The 17,708-nt window shown below is 36.9% G+C and overlaps 2 protein-coding genes across 3 annotated transcripts; both read left to right on the top strand.

The window, feature by feature from the left end:
* Positions 1-2,398: 2,398 nt before the first annotated feature.
* On the top strand, positions 2,399-6,129 carry mrps16 (mitochondrial ribosomal protein S16). The gene is made up of 4 exons (XM_040052144.1): positions 2,399-2,561; positions 2,744-2,774; positions 4,775-5,041; positions 5,488-6,129. Exons 2-4 carry the CDS (start codon positions 2,762-2,764, stop codon positions 5,619-5,621), a joined length of 414 nt encoding a protein of 137 aa, XP_039908078.1. The 5' UTR covers positions 2,399-2,561; positions 2,744-2,761; the 3' UTR covers positions 5,622-6,129.
* Positions 6,130-7,781: 1,652 nt separating this feature from the next.
* On the top strand, positions 7,782-16,698 carry LOC120746706 (mucin-3A). Of its 2 annotated transcripts, XM_040052139.1 has the most exons (9): positions 7,782-8,336; positions 9,923-14,623; positions 14,798-14,916; positions 15,067-15,131; positions 15,235-15,437; positions 15,566-15,731; positions 15,882-16,046; positions 16,160-16,230; positions 16,370-16,434. In XM_040052139.1, exons 1-9 carry the CDS (start codon positions 8,204-8,206, stop codon positions 16,417-16,419), a joined length of 5,673 nt encoding a protein of 1,890 aa, XP_039908073.1. In that variant the 5' UTR covers positions 7,782-8,203; the 3' UTR covers positions 16,420-16,434. The 2 variants fall into 2 exon arrangements, with proteins under 2 accessions (XP_039908073.1, XP_039908074.1); XM_040052140.1 differs by lacking the exons at positions 7,782-8,336; positions 9,923-14,623 and having other exon boundaries at positions 14,727-14,916; positions 16,370-16,698.
* Positions 16,699-17,708: the final 1,010 nt, after the last annotated feature.

Here is a 17,708-nt window from a genome sequence, read left to right as displayed (position 1 = left end):
AGACATTTAGTGAATAAAGTTGAAATGTAAAAATCACCTAGTACTGTAGTGTTTCAAATAGTCAAAAACATTCTAGTCTGAGGTTATAAATTAAGATTGATTTTTCAAATTTTTCTAGTCATGTAAACAATTAAGCCAAAAGATGTATCCTGTTATATTGCATAGAGAGGAAAGCATGCTCTTTTTTTTGCAACTCTAATGTAAATATTGCCTATATATTGCACTTAAAGGCAGGCGCTTTTGTAAAGGACACAACGTGAAAGCTAAGTTTTGAGTACACTAGTAAGGTCTTCCCCATAATCAAATTAAATCCAGACATGTATGGCTTAAACAACTGGAGCAGCCTCTTTCATTTAAAGAAGACTCCTCTTGCTTTCTTCTTAGAAAAATATCTGGTCATCTGAGCGTCTCTAACTGAACTGTCACAGATGATTAGAGGACGAACAACTCGTCTTGGTATCCCAAAGAGCATGGGGTCCTCACGAGAGAGTGAGCCACAACTAGAATCAATGTCACCGTTCAGATAATCATGCATTGCCGATTCACCATGTAAGATGCATTTTGTTTGCTGCCTAACTGTGTAAAGCCTCTATTCATTTTCAGATTCTTACACAGAAGGAAAAAAACATGGTCACTCAGTAATGATGCAAATTCCAATGATGTGTGTTGACAAGAAAGGGTTTTAAGTGTTGAAATTATTTCTGTGACAAACCAAAATGACAAAATTTTCAAATCTTTTTAAACTAATATGCTTGAAATCTTGTTATTCTGTCAAATTAAAGAATTAGGGGTTATGATAAATACGTTTTCAACACAGTATACCATTAAATGTTTTTCATTTTTGGAACTCTGGAGAGCATTGTCTTTATTTACTTGTAAAATATTTTGCAGCATACACAGATGTAATGCTTCATGGATGAATGATTCCTAGTTTTGATTCATTCTTGTACAAGTGATTTTTTGAGAGCAAAATGTGGCATATAAACAATTAAAAAAACAAGCAAATGAAAAACATATTCTTGAGTAACGTCTCTTTTAACCGATTGCGGGCTCTGAGTGATCCAGCAATAGTTGGACATTTGCAGAATTACAAACAAGGGCCCATCTCTTTTTGTGTGTCTTTGGTGACCTCTCCTCACATGTGTGTCACACACACTCACAGAAAAACAAGGCTTACACAACAGGAGTGTGAAATCACCATGTTCCGAGACCAGCAGTGGCGGGGGAGCAGTTGGGCGATGAGTAGCCAGAAAACTTGGGACACGTCAGGCAAAGCAATGACCCCCCCCCCCCTAAATTCATGATCACTCTCAGGAACTCTGCCAAACTCATTTGAAACTCAAAGTGCTGCTCATGCAAGATGTGTTAAGTGGAAATTACAGGCAGGATGAGAAGAATTACATGACTCGCAATGATGTTGCACCCAGAGAGTGTTACTTTGAGTGATAGATGATAATATTTACCAACTCATAATCATAAATGAAATGGCTGGTATTGTCAATATTCATTCAGGTTCAATTGGGTATTCATTTAGGTGTATTCACAGTTGATGTAGGCCTATTCATCCCCTGAATAGAATGAATATAATTAATACAGAGCACGAAGCTCTAAAATCTGTGTTTTATTTATTGATAAAAGCAGCAAAAGCACTGAGAATTTGAGTACTCTCCCTGAGTACAATTTTGTGGTCATTTTTTGGTTCCATTGAATTACACTTTACATTTGTAGTCCCTGTAATTTAGAATCAGAATCATAATATCTTTATTGTAGAAATTATGTGCCAGTGCTGCGGCATTGAAAAAAAAAAAATAGACAAAAATGAATATAACTATAAGGAAGAGAAAAAAGGACATATAAAAAGGGTAAAAAAAATATACATAAAATAATGAACACACTACCATCTATTGCAATTAACGAGCAAGGTGGTATTTAATATCCTGATGGCTGTGAGAGTAATATTGTATACTGTTTGAAAGTTGTAAGATGCAAAATGGACAATGTTTAGAAAATAATTGTTAAAAAATAAATATATATTGGCTTGAATAAGCAATGTGATGTATGTATGTATGATGTTTTATGTCTGATGTCTACTTTTACTGTCATAAGGATTATTACGACTTCTGCCTCTCCCTGAAGTGCCTCGGTCCTAAGTGACCTGCATTATAAACATTCGTAGATGTGTAATTACTTACATTGCCGTTCTAGAGGCACTTCACAGGCTGTCTTTTCTCCAGAATGACTCAGGAAATACTGCAGTTTGATACATGAACTCCCCTACTAACTTTAGTTTTCTTGCACAGATTAATAGCTGGTGCGGGCCTTCTGTAGACGGTGGTTCAGCAGACAGCAATGCCACTCCGCCATCTAGCGTCCCGGGGATGAAATTACGCCGCCGTACGTAACTTCCTTTTAAAACATGGCGGCGCCCTAAAGGAAAGTCACACTGTCTCTCCGGGGGAAAACATACGCTTCTTATCGTTTAATACATCATCTGTGCAAGGAGTTAAAAAGCGGCGGCATCTGAAAAGATTTGTCTTTACGTCCTACACGCGTCCTCTGAGGTAAGTTTTGCTTATTTTTATTTTTCAAACCCATCGCTCTTAAAACGGGAGAGCCTGTGCAAAGTCAGGTTTTCTTCGGATGTGGTTTAATTATATTTTTCAGGATTATTAACAGTCATGTGTTATTTATAAAATATAGCTATTTACACTTTGTTTTAAATGTGACTCTTTGCCTATTGCAGGATATTTCCGCAGACACCATGGTACATTTATGTGAGTATCCAAGTCTTAACAGGCTTCCCCCCCCATTGTTGTGGTCAGTATGAACTCGACCCTATAATTCTCACCATCATACCTTTTTTTTCTTTTTAGGTATACGGCTTATTAATGCAAATCTCTAATGTGCCAATCACGTGGCAGAAACTCTATCCATGTGGGCATATACCCATATGGAAAAGATATATATAAATCTTATAAAGTTTGTATCTGTCTTGTGTGAAACTTGTATGAAAAGCATACAAGAGTGAAAACACATGTAAGATCCCTTGAAAAATTATATAAATGAAACTTGTATGTTTTGAATATGTACTAAAACAATATATGAAAGTAACGAGAAAGTGGCCACTTTCATGAGTAAATCATATAAGCCTTATATGATTCACTACTATATGAAGCAGGCCACATCTTATGCGAGTCTTTTATAAGTTTTTACTGTTTATTTTCCATATGCGTAGACCTGTTCAAACCGAGCATCAGAATGTGGAAGAATGTGGCATAGGTGTTGGTGCCAGATGGGCTGGTCTGAATATTTTGGGGGGGGGGAGGAGAACATGTAGGAGAACGTGTGTAATGTAAAACACGTTGAACCTTGAAGCAGGTGGGCCAGAGCAGCAGCAGATCACACTGATTCCCATTTACTCTTAGCTAAGAACAGGAATCTGAAGCTACACTTCACATGGACTCACCAAAATTGGAAAATAGAAGATCTGGGCTCAGAATTTGTTGTAAACAACATGCAAACATGGATCCATCCTGCCTTGTACCAATGGCTGTTGGTGATGGTGGAATTGTATGGGAGACATTTTCTCAGCTCATTTTCAGGCCCCTTTGTACTAATTGAGCATAATTTAAATGCCAGTGTACCTGAACATTGTTGTTGATCGTGTCCATCCCTTTAAGACCACAGTGTACCCATCTTCTGATTGCTCAGACTCACTTTGGGGTAAAGCTCAGATCCTCTCAAACTAGTTTCTTGAGCATGACAATGAGTTCATTGTTTGGTAAATTTGCGCAATTTGCGTCATAGATTACACTTTTATCAGCTGCAAAAAAGATAAAAAGTAACGAAAGAAAAGTTACACAAAGTCTTAGAAAACTATACAAACTGCAAAACTGAGTAGTGCAATTAGTGTAACACAATTGCTTAAGTTCAAAATTATTTTGACAGCATACCAGTATGTGTCTTTTTTTTTTTTTTTTTTTTGTAAATATCACGCTTATTGTCAGAGTATATGAGAACATTACACTTTTTAGTTAGCAGCATGCTGTCATGGTGGTTAGCACTGTTGTCTCACAGCAAGAATATCCTAAGTTTGAACAGGGCCTTTCTGTGTCCACGTGTTTGAGTCGGTTCTCTCTGGATATGCCGACTTCCTCCCACAGTCCAAAGACATGCACTTAGTGGGGTTGATTAAATGCAAGTAAAGTCATGCAAAGGTTATTAATATGAATAATGCTAAGAAACAAAAATCATGGTTTACTGTTCAATTCTTCTTCTTTTTCCTTCAAACAATTAGAAATTATTAGAAACAATTAGAATGATTAAAATTAATGTAAAATGCATAAAGAACTAAATCCTTTCACATGAGAAGCAATACTGGGCTATATTTGCCTCTAAAACAGGTTAATCTTAGTTAGAACATTTAATATAAGTAGAGTTTATGTGCAGGGCAGGAGCAGGGATTGTTTCACGAAAAAGGGGAAAAGCAACGGATTCAACAAAACCTGAATACATAACAAAAATAAAATGCAAGAGAACTTTTCAAATTTGGTCTTCCCATTGCTTCATATTGTTTAAGAAAGTAATTTTGTTTAAAGCAGCAAAGATGTTGACAACAGTGGGTGCTAAGTAAGATTTTAATGTGTTTCTGTATTTGGTAGTTGAATGCCTATAATAGTATAACATATACTTACATATATGGGTATGTAACAATTAAAGAAAGTCATGTTTTCCTGTCTTTGACAATGCTTTTGATGCTTATTTTCTTCTTTAGCATCACTCCTACTAAAGAAGTACCACGGAGGTCACGTTGTGATTCGATTCGCTCTTGCGGGCCACAAACAGGCTAACAGACCATTTTATCGCATTGTGGCAGCTTACAACAAAAGGGCAAGAGATGGTAAATATATTGAGCAGCTGGGTTCCTACGACCCGCTTCCGAACATCTACAACGAGAAACTTGTCAGTTTCAATTTCGACCGAATCAAGTATTGGATTGGATGTGGAGCACACCCTACAAAGCCGGTTGCCAAACTCCTGGGTGTGTATTTGCTGCATAAACGTGTTCTTTTGAAGTCTTCATCATTGGGAAATTTTATTGTCATTCTGTTCCTGAGAACTGGTTTACTCCTGATTTGTTTTTGTAGGCATCTACACCTATTAGACAATATTTATTTAGCATTTTATTACTTTTTCTTCACCAGGTTTTGTAATCTTTAATTGCTTTGCACACACTCTAAATTACGACTTTTGCACTGTGATGTGTTTGCTGTGCCCTCAGATGACATTAGCATCAATAGATTGTAAATTCCTACTGAAAACACAAAGTGAAAATTGTCAGTATTTAGATAATACTATCTCTTTTTTATTATCCTTTTTTTAGTCATTATCCTCAAGTTAAAAAAGATGTTAGGATATTTACCTGTCTCCTCTGTATTGTTTGAAATACTTATTGTGAATGTTGTCGTCTTCACCTATCTTTTGTAGGGTTGGCCGGATTTTTCCCTCTTCACCCCATGACAATAACAGAGGCAGAGCGCCGAGGAGCCCAAATGGAGACAGAAACAGAAACAGAGGAATCTCCAAAAGAGGGACAGAAGCAGGCTGATGTTGAGAGTTAAAGCTGTGGACTTTGCGTGACCATCCAGTTGCCACAATTATTTTGAAAAATAACTCACTAATTTGACTTGCTGTGTGAACTGTTCATGAAAACTCAAAATATGTCATATTGTAGTTTTGGCTCTGTCAGTAGCTTCTTCATGTGATTAATTTTTGATCAGATGCTTCATAAAATTGCATCTTTTTCTTTAATACAGTTATATAATTTTAGACAGCAGCAGTTTGCATATGGTGTTTTATGAGACCTAATTAAAGTATTTCAATATAACTGCGTCTGTTTGGGGTTTAGTTGCAGATTGTATTTATTATCCTGTGTCTTAACGAAGGCCTTTATTGCTTATTCACGCTAACAAAGCATTTTTAATGAATATCAGTTTGTTTTGTTTACTTTGAAATGGATTCATAAATATTGAAATCATTCCATCCTTCTTTGGTCAGTGTTCATTCTTCTTTTCTCATCCTTTGTGTATTTGAATCTGCACACAATCAGTTGTGTCAAATAGAAAGTAATAAAAAAAAAAGATAAAAAAAAAAAAAGGGTGCGTTTGTTAGTATGATTGCTGCCGGAGTTTAATTGATAATTCTCCACCCCTGTGTTTGCTGACTGTGTCATGACACTTTATGGCTTGGGACACATGTCACGTAAAGCCAGGCTCTGTTTTTGGAACCACTTTGCAGCAGTCCTTTTTCTGTTTTAAATTAAACAGCATAGCAACAGTTTCTTATTCAATATTTACAGATCGAATTCAGATATCAGTGGATTTATACGTGCAACACTGACTTGTATTATTACTTGCAGAGTACAGCAAAGCCCACGTTCATCATCTTTTGCGACATAAACACTACAATTTGTAGATATAGTCACTATTCTTTGTTTTTTAAAAAAATCAAAGGACCGCCATTAATGATGTAACCGGACCAAAGTTCATAATAAGCAGTGACTTTTTTTTTTTTAAACAGCTGCTTATTCTGTGTGTCGCATGCTAAGACTTTAATGTTTTTTTTTTATCTTGGATTGGTCAATACTGCACCACTATGGCATGCGTCAGTCAGGCAGTGATAAGAATACTGATGTGAGTTAGTACCCACTTGACAACGCCCAGGTGACCATTTGAAAATACAGCATAAACAATTCCACAACTGAAGTATTGCGGCTTTTGATATTGCTTGACTTCCTTCAGGACTGTGGAATAAAAGTGACTTGGTTGAGCCGCAGGGCAACCCGTGTAACTTTGAACTATTGTTCTTAATTAAAACAATTGAAACAAAAAGTGCAGTCTTCCATGACATATCACACAAAAATATTTCTTGTTGAGTAGTGTTTCAGAAATTATTTTCTAAAAGCAAACAGAGGTGTGGACTAAATGTCTTATGACGTTAAACTCAGAAACTATTGTGTTTAATCTCATCGCAGCTTTTTTATTCTTGCTGCTATTGAGATCCATTTTAATCATGTGGGATCATGTTTACCTTTCTATTTTTAAAAAGGCTTTATTCCGTCATTTAAACATCTTATCTATAAGTCTCATTTATAACATTTCTAAAGAGTAAAGAGTTAGTCATGCTCACCATCATGTGTTGAGTGTCAAAAGAGAATTAAAGTAACTGTTAAAAACAAGGAATATAAAAGACTAGTTGCCAAATGCATAAAAAAAAACCCGCTAATTTTAATAGCTGTTCTAATACAACAGTGCATTTCTCTTAATAATCACTTCATAACTTAAATTTACATGATGTAAGTACCATCAGTTGATTTCCTGTAAAATCCTTAAGAAAGTTAAAAAAAGTCACATGATGGATAAACAGCGGGAATATAAACTTGCTATTCTAGAAGACACTAAACATACAGACGTCTAAAGCTTTTAGTGATCGGTGGGTCTATAAAGGTGCTAAATAAATGTGAACACATACAGTATATGCACTGATATAGTGTTACGTAAATAACACATAACTTGAAACAAGTGGGTTTTTAAAGCAAATTTAAAAGAATTTATCTTGTTAAATATTTTTCTGTCCTTTGACAGTACATAGGAACATTCATTTGAAAACAATAAGTGTATAATTAGTGACACTAAACAGTGATTAGCAGTGTAGCATTGGCTACATACCCAATACTGGTTTAAAAAGAAAGAAAGAAAAGAAAATCACATCTATCCAAACCCAGCCTCACCCACCTACACCTTGTTGATCTCACTTGAGTCAGTTTTCTGGACTTTCGAAAGTATCATATACAGGGTGTGAGTTCCAAGGAACTTCATAAATGATTGCAATGCCATACCACAGTACATAAAAAAGTTTGCTTAGGGAGGGGACAATCAGTAACCGCCTAAGCTGACCAGTTGATCACTGATGAGACATACAGTGGATCCGATACTAACAGGTAAGTGTTTATAGGGCTTGCAAGTGCTGACAGGAGCATAGCTATAAAATAACAGACAATTTAGACAGGATATTGTAAGCAGTATACTGCCAGTCTGAAAATTACACAGCATGTAACAACAGTCTGCCTACATGTATTTATGGAGTAAAAGACATTATAGAGCTTGAAATATCTCATATTTTCATGTTTGGAATTATCATCTGAATGCACAGGAAAATGACAAGGTGGACTCAGCTGCAATTCTATGGCCGGAGGAGGGATTTCACCTTTCTTATAGTACTTATTTTGGTGGTCATAGTGCTCATTGCATTATGTGTGTTTTTTGCACAAAACAAAGGTAAGTGTGAGGTTTTTTTTTTTAAAGATCTATCTATCTATCTATCTATCTATAAATATATATATATATATATATATATATATATATATATATATATATATATATATATATATATATATATATACTTGTTAGGCATGCTCATGGGAAATACATCTTTGCCACTGAAATGTTGTGACAATTAATTTTAGTAGTGGTAGTTCCTTGGGAATAACTGTAAATATAATTTAAAACACCAGCAAATAGAATGACTGCTTCTTGGTGTGAGCATATATTTTACTCCTTTCACAGTGGTTAAAGCTAATATGAGATAAATGGATTTCTTATTTTTAAAGAAAGAAATATAGCCAAAATATAATTTCTGTGTTTTTTGTGTTTTTCTTTAAATTTCAAGTCATTTGAATGAATATTTTATTAAATACATCTGATGAAGCTATTATTCAAAAAAATCTGTGCCACACTTGCAGATTTACAGATGCATAACTGTAAATCAATCAGACTGGAATGTATGGTTTCATGGGTTAAACTTAAATTTCATATAATAAAGAAAAGGTAGCAAGTGAAACAGACCAGAGAGTGATTGGCATATTCAGTTAAATACTGAAGAAAATGTCCGATAAGAATATAAGCATTTTATGGACATTATGTACCAGAGATAAGTAATTTCTGCACAAATCAGTGTTGGAAGAATAGTTATTCATTTGTACCACAATAAACAGTTGTAATCATGATGGAAAAAACAAATTAAATCATGGAATTCACCAACTGGTTGAACTTCCTTCAAGCAAATGTCAAGCTACTTATTAATAGACCTGCAGAACGTTGGAGTGTATTTCTGTACACATAATTCTTAATATAATGCTTTACCTGCTTTGCACTGTTTTGCGTAAATGGCCTTAAGTCGTTCCACATTACGGCTGACTCAGCCATTGTAAACAGCGGATTTCCACTGTTTGCGTCTCTTCTGTAGTAGGTTTACTTTATTTTTTATGTTGCTGCATTGCTAGCTGATGATCAGTTGATGGGCAACTACTGTGAGGTTACATATAATTGAGTGTAGCCATGAATTTGCCCCTATTTAAAAATTGTCTAATGGTGAAATGACCTTATCCATCCACTTAACAAAATGAAAGATTGCAATGGGGGAAGCAATTTCAGTGGTCATAGGACAAGAAGCAGGATAGGTTATAGTCTATTGCAGGGTTCACATGTATGACAAAACAATATCTATATTCTTTAGAATTCTAAATGGTATGTCTTCAAGAATCACGTTTTTAACCTCAGTTAGAATCTGAAAAGTGCTTCAGAAGTTGTTTCAAATTCACACATTCAGAAACCAATGGTAAAGAAAACAGTTGATATGTCTGATGTGACTCTACCATCAGAACTAACTCGAATTTGAACTTTATGGCTACATTGTTGGGCAGAGGATTAAATTGTCAAGTATACAATCAAAGGACAACTTTCTCACAATTTGAACAATGACTGTCTCAGTTGTGCATAAATCTTGACATGAATTTCCAAATGTGATGGGATTTGTTTTAAAGTGCATTGACAAATAGTTTTTTAAACACTGTCTCCTTCAACAGGATATCAAAATAAAAAAGATCAAGAAAACAAAACATTGCCACATCCACAAATTCTGGACAACTATAAGGGGAAGAGTCTCTTAAATATTAAGTTTGCAAGGAATGAAAGCATTGTTTCAGAAATTCAACTTAATAGCATAAATGTGAATCAACAAAAATCAAGCTCAGTCTCTTCAGTAAGATTCACATTGGAAACCACTAGTTTTACTCCAACATCCCCTGAACAAAGTACTCAAGCAGCTGTAACAGGCACTGGTACAACAGAGAACAAAGCAACACCTCTTGAGACTTCTGCGACAATGACATCCGCACACCCTGAATCACCAACAACTTCTATTACAACAATGGCCCAAACAGGAACAACACAGTCTACAGAGTCTGTCCCACCAGTCACCACCAATGAAATTACTCTAACTACCAACATGGACCATTCCACAACAACTTCAGAGACTTCCTCCAGTTCGCCTTCCACAGTCACTTCAGAAAGCACTAGATTTACTCCAACATCCCCAGAACAAAGTACTCAAACAGCTGTAACAGGCACTAGTACAACAGAGAACAAAGCAACAACTCTTGAGACTTCTGAGACAATGACATCCGCACACCCTGAATCACCAACAACTTCTATTACAGCAATGGCCCAAACAGGAACAACACAGTCTACAGAGTCTGTCCCACCAGTCACCACCAATGAAATTACTCTAACTACCAACATGGACCATTCCACAACAACTTCAGAGACTTCCTCCAGTTCGCCTTCCACAGTCACTTCAGAAAGCACTAGTTTTACTCCAACATCCCCAGAACAAAGTACTCAAACAGCTGTAACAGGCACTAGTACAACAGAGAACAAAGCAACAACTCTTGAGACTTCTGAGACAATGACATCCGCACACCCTGAATCACCAACAACTTCTATTACAGCAATGGCCCAAACAGGAACAACACAGTCTACAGAGTCTGTCCCACCAGTCACCACCAATGAAATTACTCTAACTACCAACATGGACCATTCCACAACAACTTCAGAGACTTCCTCCAGTTCGCCTTCCACAGTCACTTCAGAAAGCACTAGTTTTACTCCAACATCCCCAGAACAAAGTACTCAAACAGCTGTAACAGGCACTAGTACAACAGAGAACAAAGCAACAACTCTTGAGACTTCTGAGACAATGACATCCGCACACCCTGAATCACCAACAACTTCTATTACAGCAATGGCCCAAACAGGAACAACACAGTCTACAGAGTCTGTCCCACCAGTCACCACCAATGAAATTACTCTAACTACCAACATGGACCATTCCACAACAACTTCAGAGACTTCCTCCAGTTCGCCTTCCACAGTCACTTCAGAAAGCACTAGTTTTACTCCAACATCCCCAGAACAAAGTACTCAAACAGCTGTAACAGGCACTAGTACAACAGAGAACAAAGCAACAACTCTTGAGACTTCTGAGACAATGACATCCGCACACCCTGAATCACCAACAACTTCTATTACAGCAATGGCCCAAACAGGAACAACACAGTCTACAGAGTCTGTCCCACCAGTCACCACCAATGAAATTACTCTAACTACCAACATGGACCATTCCACAACAACTTCAGAGACTTCCTCCAGTTCGCCTTCCACAGTCACTTCAGAAAGCACTAGTTTTACTCCAACATCCCCAGAACAAAGTACTCAAACAGCTGTAACAGGCACTAGTACAACAGAGAACAAAGCAACAACTCTTGAGACTTCTGAGACAATGACATCCGCACACCCTGAATCACCAACAACTTCTATTACAGCAATGGCCCAAACAGGAACAACACAGTCTACAGAGTCTGTCCCACCAGTCACCACCAATGAAATTACTCTAACTACCAACATGGACCATTCCACAACAACTTCAGAGACTTCCTCCAGTTCGCCTTCCACAGTCACTTCAGAAAGCACTAGTTTTACTCCAACATCCCCAGAACAAAGTACTCAAACAGCTGTAACAGGCACTAGTACAACAGAGAACAAAGCAACAACTCTTGAGACTTCTGAGACAATGACATCCGCACACCCTGAATCACCAACAACTTCTATTACAGCAATGGCCCAAACAGGAACAACACAGTCTACAGAGTCTGTCCCACCAGTCACCACCAATGAAATTACTCTAACTACCAACATGGACCATTCCACAACAACTTCAGAGACTTCCTCCAGTTCGCCTTCCACAGTCACTTCAGAAAGCACTAGTTTTACTCCAACATCCCCAGAACAAAGTACTCAAACAGCTGTAACAGGCACTAGTACAACAGAGAACAAAGCAACAACTCTTGAGACTTCTGAGACAATGACATCCGCACACCCTGAATCACCAACAACTTCTATTACAGCAATGGCCCAAACAGGAACAACACAGTCTACAGAGTCTGTCCCACCAGTCACCACCAATGAAATTACTCTAACTACCAACATGGACCATTCCACAACAACTTCAGAGACTTCCTCCAGTTCGCCTTCCACAGTCACTTCAGAAAGCACTAGTTTTACTCCAACATCCCCAGAACAAAGTACTCAAACAGCTGTAACAGGCACTAGTACAACAGAGAACAAAGCAACAACTCTTGAGACTTCTGAGACAATGACATCCGCACACCCTGAATCACCAACAACTTCTATTACAGCAATGGCCCAAACAGGAACAACACAGTCTACAGAGTCTGTCCCACCAGTCACCACCAATGAAATTACTCTAACTACCAACATGGACCATTCCACAACAACTTCAGAGACTTCCTCCAGTTCGCCTTCCACAGTCACTTCAGAAAGCACTAGTTTTACTCCAACATCCCCAGAACAAAGTACTCAAACAGCTGTAACAGGCACTAGTACAACAGAGAACAAAGCAACAACTCTTGAGACTTCTGAGACAATGACATCCGCACACCCTGAATCACCAACAACTTCTATTACAGCAATGGCCCAAACAGGAACAACACAGTCTACAGAGTCTGTCCCACCAGTCACCACCAATGAAATTACTCTAACTACCAACATGGACCATTCCACAACAACTTCAGAGACTTCCTCCAGTTCGCCTTCCACAGTCACTTCAGAAAGCACTAGTTTTACTCCAACATCCCCAGAACAAAGTACTCAAACAGCTGTAACAGGCACTAGTACAACAGAGAACAAAGCAACAACTCTTGAGACTTCTGAGACAATGACATCCGCACACCCTGAATCACCAACAACTTCTATTACAGCAATGGCCCAAACAGGAACAACACAGTCTACAGAGTCTGTCCCACCAGTCACCACCAATGAAATTACTCTAACTACCAACATGGACCATTCCACAACAACTTCAGAGACTTCCTCCAGTTCGCCTTCCACAGTCACTTCAGAAAGCACTAGTTTTACTCCAACATCCCCAGAACAAAGTACTCAAACAGCTGTAACAGGCACTAGTACAACAGAGAACAAAGCAACAACTCTTGAGACTTCTGAGACAATGACATCCGCACACCCTGAATCACCAACAACTTCTATTACAGCAATGGCCCAAACAGGAACAACACAGTCTACAGAGTCTGTCCCACCAGTCACCACCAATGAAATTACTCTAACTACCAACATGGACCATTCCACAACAACTTCAGAGACTTCCTCCAGTTCGCCTTCCACAGTCACTTCAGAAAGCACTAGTTTTACTCCAACATCCCCAGAACAAAGTACTCAAACAGCTGTAACAGGCACCAGTACAACAAAGAACAAAGCAACAACTCTTGAGACTTCTGAGACAATGACATCCGCACACCCTGAATCACCAACAACTTCTATTACAGCAATGGCCCAAACAGGAACAACACAGTCTACAGAGTCTGTCCCACCAGTCACCACCAATGAAATTACTCTAACTACCAACATGGACCATTCCACAACAACTTCAGAGACTTCCTCCAGTTCGCCTTCCACAGTCACTTCAGAAAGCACTAGTTTTACTCCAACATCCCCAGAACAAAGTACTCAAACAGCTGTAACAGGCACCAGTACAACAGAGAACAAAGCAACACCTCTTGAGACTTCTGCGACAATGAAAACTGCACACCCTGAATCACCAACAACTTCTATTACAACAATGGCACAAACAGGAACAACACAGTCTACAGAGTCTGTCCCACCAGTCACCACCAATGAAATTACTCTATCTACCAACATGGACCATTCCACAACAACTGTTTTGGTGACAACTTCAGAGACTTCCTCCAGTTTTCCTTCCACAGTTACTTCAGAAACCACTAGTTTTACGCCAACATACACTGAACAACGTACTCAAGCACTGGTAACAGGTTCTAGTACAACAGAGAACAAAGGAACAACTACTCAGGCTTCTGAGATAATGACAACCGCACTTCCTGACTCACAAGCTACAGTTCTACAGCCCAACTCAAGTACTACAGTTCCCAGCCGTACATCTTCTTCTTTCTCCTCTTCAACCACATCTGTGACCTATTTAACTGATACATCCACCAGTGAAACAACAATTGTAGGCTCTGTCACAAGTTCTCCTACATCGTCAGCAACAGTTAGTTTTTCTTCATCAATTACTCTCCCCACAAATTTGACATCCTCTTTGACAACAATTGTGTGCCAAGATTTTGCCTATGGAGACTCATGTTCTTATGGAGAAAACAACACTGTCCCAATCATTGGTGAGGTTTTTCATTTCCTTATAGTTTTTCTTAAAAATAATATATTTTCATTACCTTTTACATAAATTGATATTTTGACTTTTTGCGTTATACCTGTGTTTTCTCCCCCACTTTTGCATGTCCAAGGTGAAATGTTTTCATAAATGGCTTTTAAAATTTTTCAATTTTTTGTAGATACTGCACCCGTGCGCAAAGTAAACATTACTTTCAAATTCAACGTCACTTTTACCCAGGCTTTTCTTAATTTAACTTCACCTGAATCACAGATATTCATCAACAAATTAGAAGCACAGGTACAGATAATTTTCTTCATATTTAATATTATGAGTTATTATTTTTAATTAGTATTACAAAGTATTTTGTAATACAAAAAAATATAAAATTATTTAAATCTTTTATCTGAAATGTTGCATAATCCCTTCTGTCCTTTTTTTTTTTTACAGCTCAGAAGCCTGTGTAGACAAGCAGATCCCCAGGCCTATAAAACAGTTAAAGTAATCAAATTAAGGTAAATTTTCCTTCAACATTTATTAAACTATTTGTTACATTTATTATTACCTTTTAAGAAAGAGATAGCTGTTTTCTCATAACATTTCTACCATTTTTTGTAGTGAAGGAAGTGTTGTTGCAAAGAGCCTGGCGGAGTATCAGTATCAAAACAATGAAACTCAAATCGAGTTTATTAACACTCATCTTAGTGTGGTTTTGAAGAATATCCTACAAAATGAAAATAACCTCAACAAAATTTCTTTGGCTTTTGGTAATCAAAGTGTGGAGTTAAATGATCTCAGCTTTGAGGCACCTGCCATTACTAGTAAGTGTGTTGTATGTTGTTCTAAATGTAAAGCACAATCAGCCATTCTTTATCCATTTTTTTAGAATTTGTCCTGTTTATTTTACATTATAGTATGTTGAATATATATATGTTTTGAAATCTTGTAGATATCACAGAGTTGAAGCCTTTTATTAACTGCACTCAGTTTGCTAATTACACTGAAGAGATTATTAATGGTCAATGGCAGTGTGTTGGACCATGCAAAAGAAACCCTGATTACTGCAATGGACACGGAGAATGTTTAAATGACATTTACACAGGCTCAGTCTGCAGGTAATAAAATATCTATCTATCTATCTATCTATCTATCTATCTATCTATCTATCTATCTATCTATCTATCTATCTATCTATCTATCAATCTATCAATCTAGTTTTTTTTGTAAAAACTATTTTTATTAAACCTCTTTTGAATTTTACCCAGGTGCTACGAAACCAGCCTGGAGCAGTTTTATGGTCCACAATGTGACCTTTTCCGCCGAGGTCCAGGTTTCTATGGAGCACTGTTTGGCTCACTCGCAGTAGCGCTCCTGCTCTTCATTATAATCGTCATTGCTGTCATTTTCAAAAGGAGACATACGTATACTTGGTGGGTTATGATGCCTTCTGCGCGTTTTCCTGTAATGTACTCTGGGGAAAAAAATCGCTTTTTGTGTTCAGTCATTGAGTAAAAACACAAACAAGCATCCTTTTCTTTTTTAGGAAAAGGAGCAACTCTCAGAGGAGAAGATTGTCTTTTCTTGAGGGAGATTTCTTTGACTTCACTGATACACGTATGTCTTACTCTAATTACTATCATATTCAGAGATTTATTATAATAATTATTTATGATTAGTTATTAATAATGCAATAATTATTTTAAACTATTTTTCAGCAATGTTTAAAAATATGATTTTTGACTTTGTCTTTCAGGAATTTCCAACTTGGGACTGGCAGGCACTTATAGATCAGAAAACATTTAGAAACTGATATATTCACTATATTATATAAAATTAAGCAATTAGTTACTGTTTTAATCGCTAATAATCTTACTTAAAGATCAGTAAGAACTATCATCTTTTAATTTTAAAACATTTTGAAGTTGTTTTGCTATTTATCATTTATTTATAAGAACTTAAATTTAATGCACATGTTTTTGCACGTATATTATTTTCCACACCAACATATCATGGAGCACCATTTCTCTTTTTATCCTCTCTTGACATATCTTTCTCAGCACTGTTCAAATAGTAAAAATAACAATAAATCTCTTTTAACCTGAAGTTTTTGCCTGGAAAATCTACATTTTCTGAATGCACAAACTGAGAAACCCACTGTATTATCTATAGATAATTTTGTTAAATAACAAGTTAATTTTGTCTTTAGTGTTATTAAACAATATGCAATATGGGCTAGCTACTGCTTATACTCTATGATATATCTCTATTGAGCTTGTTACAATTAACATCTAACAGTAGTGAAACAAAAAAAATGCTTACTGTAGCATTCAAATACACACATTTGTATATTTGTAAACATCTGTCCAGTTAAAATGTTACACAGTATCTATGCAATGGTTTTGCTGTATCAGATAGGTGCTTCTGTTTTTTGTTCGTTTTTGTTTTTTAAACAGCATCTCTATTTTTATCCATTAAAAAAAACAAAAAAAACTTTGACACCCCAACAAGAAAATAATCCAGACTAGGGCTCTGCAGTCCACAGTCACCTGCCACTAGATGGCATAGATGTGCTTATTTTAAGTGTTTCGCTTTTGAAGAGTCAAAGGAGAAAGACACACAGACCATGGCCTTTAATGGAATTTTAAGATATTTTTTTCATAGAAAGGAAATCAAACTACTTTTGCATGTATTTGCAGCTGATTCATGATAGAAAAACAAACTTAACTTTGGTTCTTTTGAGATAAGCCCTTGATTTGGTTTTGTCTCCACCTAGTGCCTCAATAGAGGTGGTACACTGAGCAAGTTCTTTACCTTTGCTTGATGTTCTATATTTCCTACACAGGTACTGTGACCTGAATAAAATTTAACCAGCAGCACTGCAGCCCGAGTTAAATATTTACAAATCACCTCACAGCAAACGATAAGAAAAGTTATGCCTAAACATGAAGTTAATGCAAACAATGGAACTTATTTTTTAGTCTAGCTTCATGATTTTTGTTTTGTGTGTGTATGTGCGTTCCTCTGTGTGATGGAGTAGAGGAAGACACACAATCCATACTTCTCCATCCTCTCTTGAAAATATATGAGATTGT

This window comes from Simochromis diagramma, unplaced genomic scaffold (genome assembly GCF_900408965.1).
Source record: "Simochromis diagramma unplaced genomic scaffold, fSimDia1.1 OVJJ01000389.1, whole genome shotgun sequence".
Classification (NCBI taxonomy): domain Eukaryota; kingdom Metazoa; phylum Chordata; class Actinopteri; order Cichliformes; family Cichlidae; genus Simochromis; species Simochromis diagramma.
Note: the sequence above shows the minus strand (reverse complement) of the source record. Positions and strands in the feature narration are given on the sequence as shown.

What these genes read in the sequence shown, in the direction of transcription:
- mrps16 (XM_040052144.1), top strand. An exon ending in GCCGGTTGCCAAACTCCTGG is followed by an intron (nt 5,042 to 5,487) that starts GTGTGTATTTGC and finishes TATCTTTTGTAG; the next exon opens with GGTTGGCCGGATTTTTCCCT.
- LOC120746706 (XM_040052139.1), top strand. Translation starts at nt 8,204, where the DNA reads ATGCACAGGAAAATGACAAGGTGGACTCAGCTGCAATTCTATGGCCGG. An exon ending in TCAACAAATTAGAAGCACAG is followed by an intron (nt 14,917 to 15,066) that starts GTACAGATAATT and finishes TTTTTTTTACAG; the next exon opens with CTCAGAAGCCTGTGTAGACA. An exon ending in GTTAAAGTAATCAAATTAAG is followed by an intron (nt 15,132 to 15,234) that starts GTAAATTTTCCT and finishes CATTTTTTGTAG; the next exon opens with TGAAGGAAGTGTTGTTGCAA.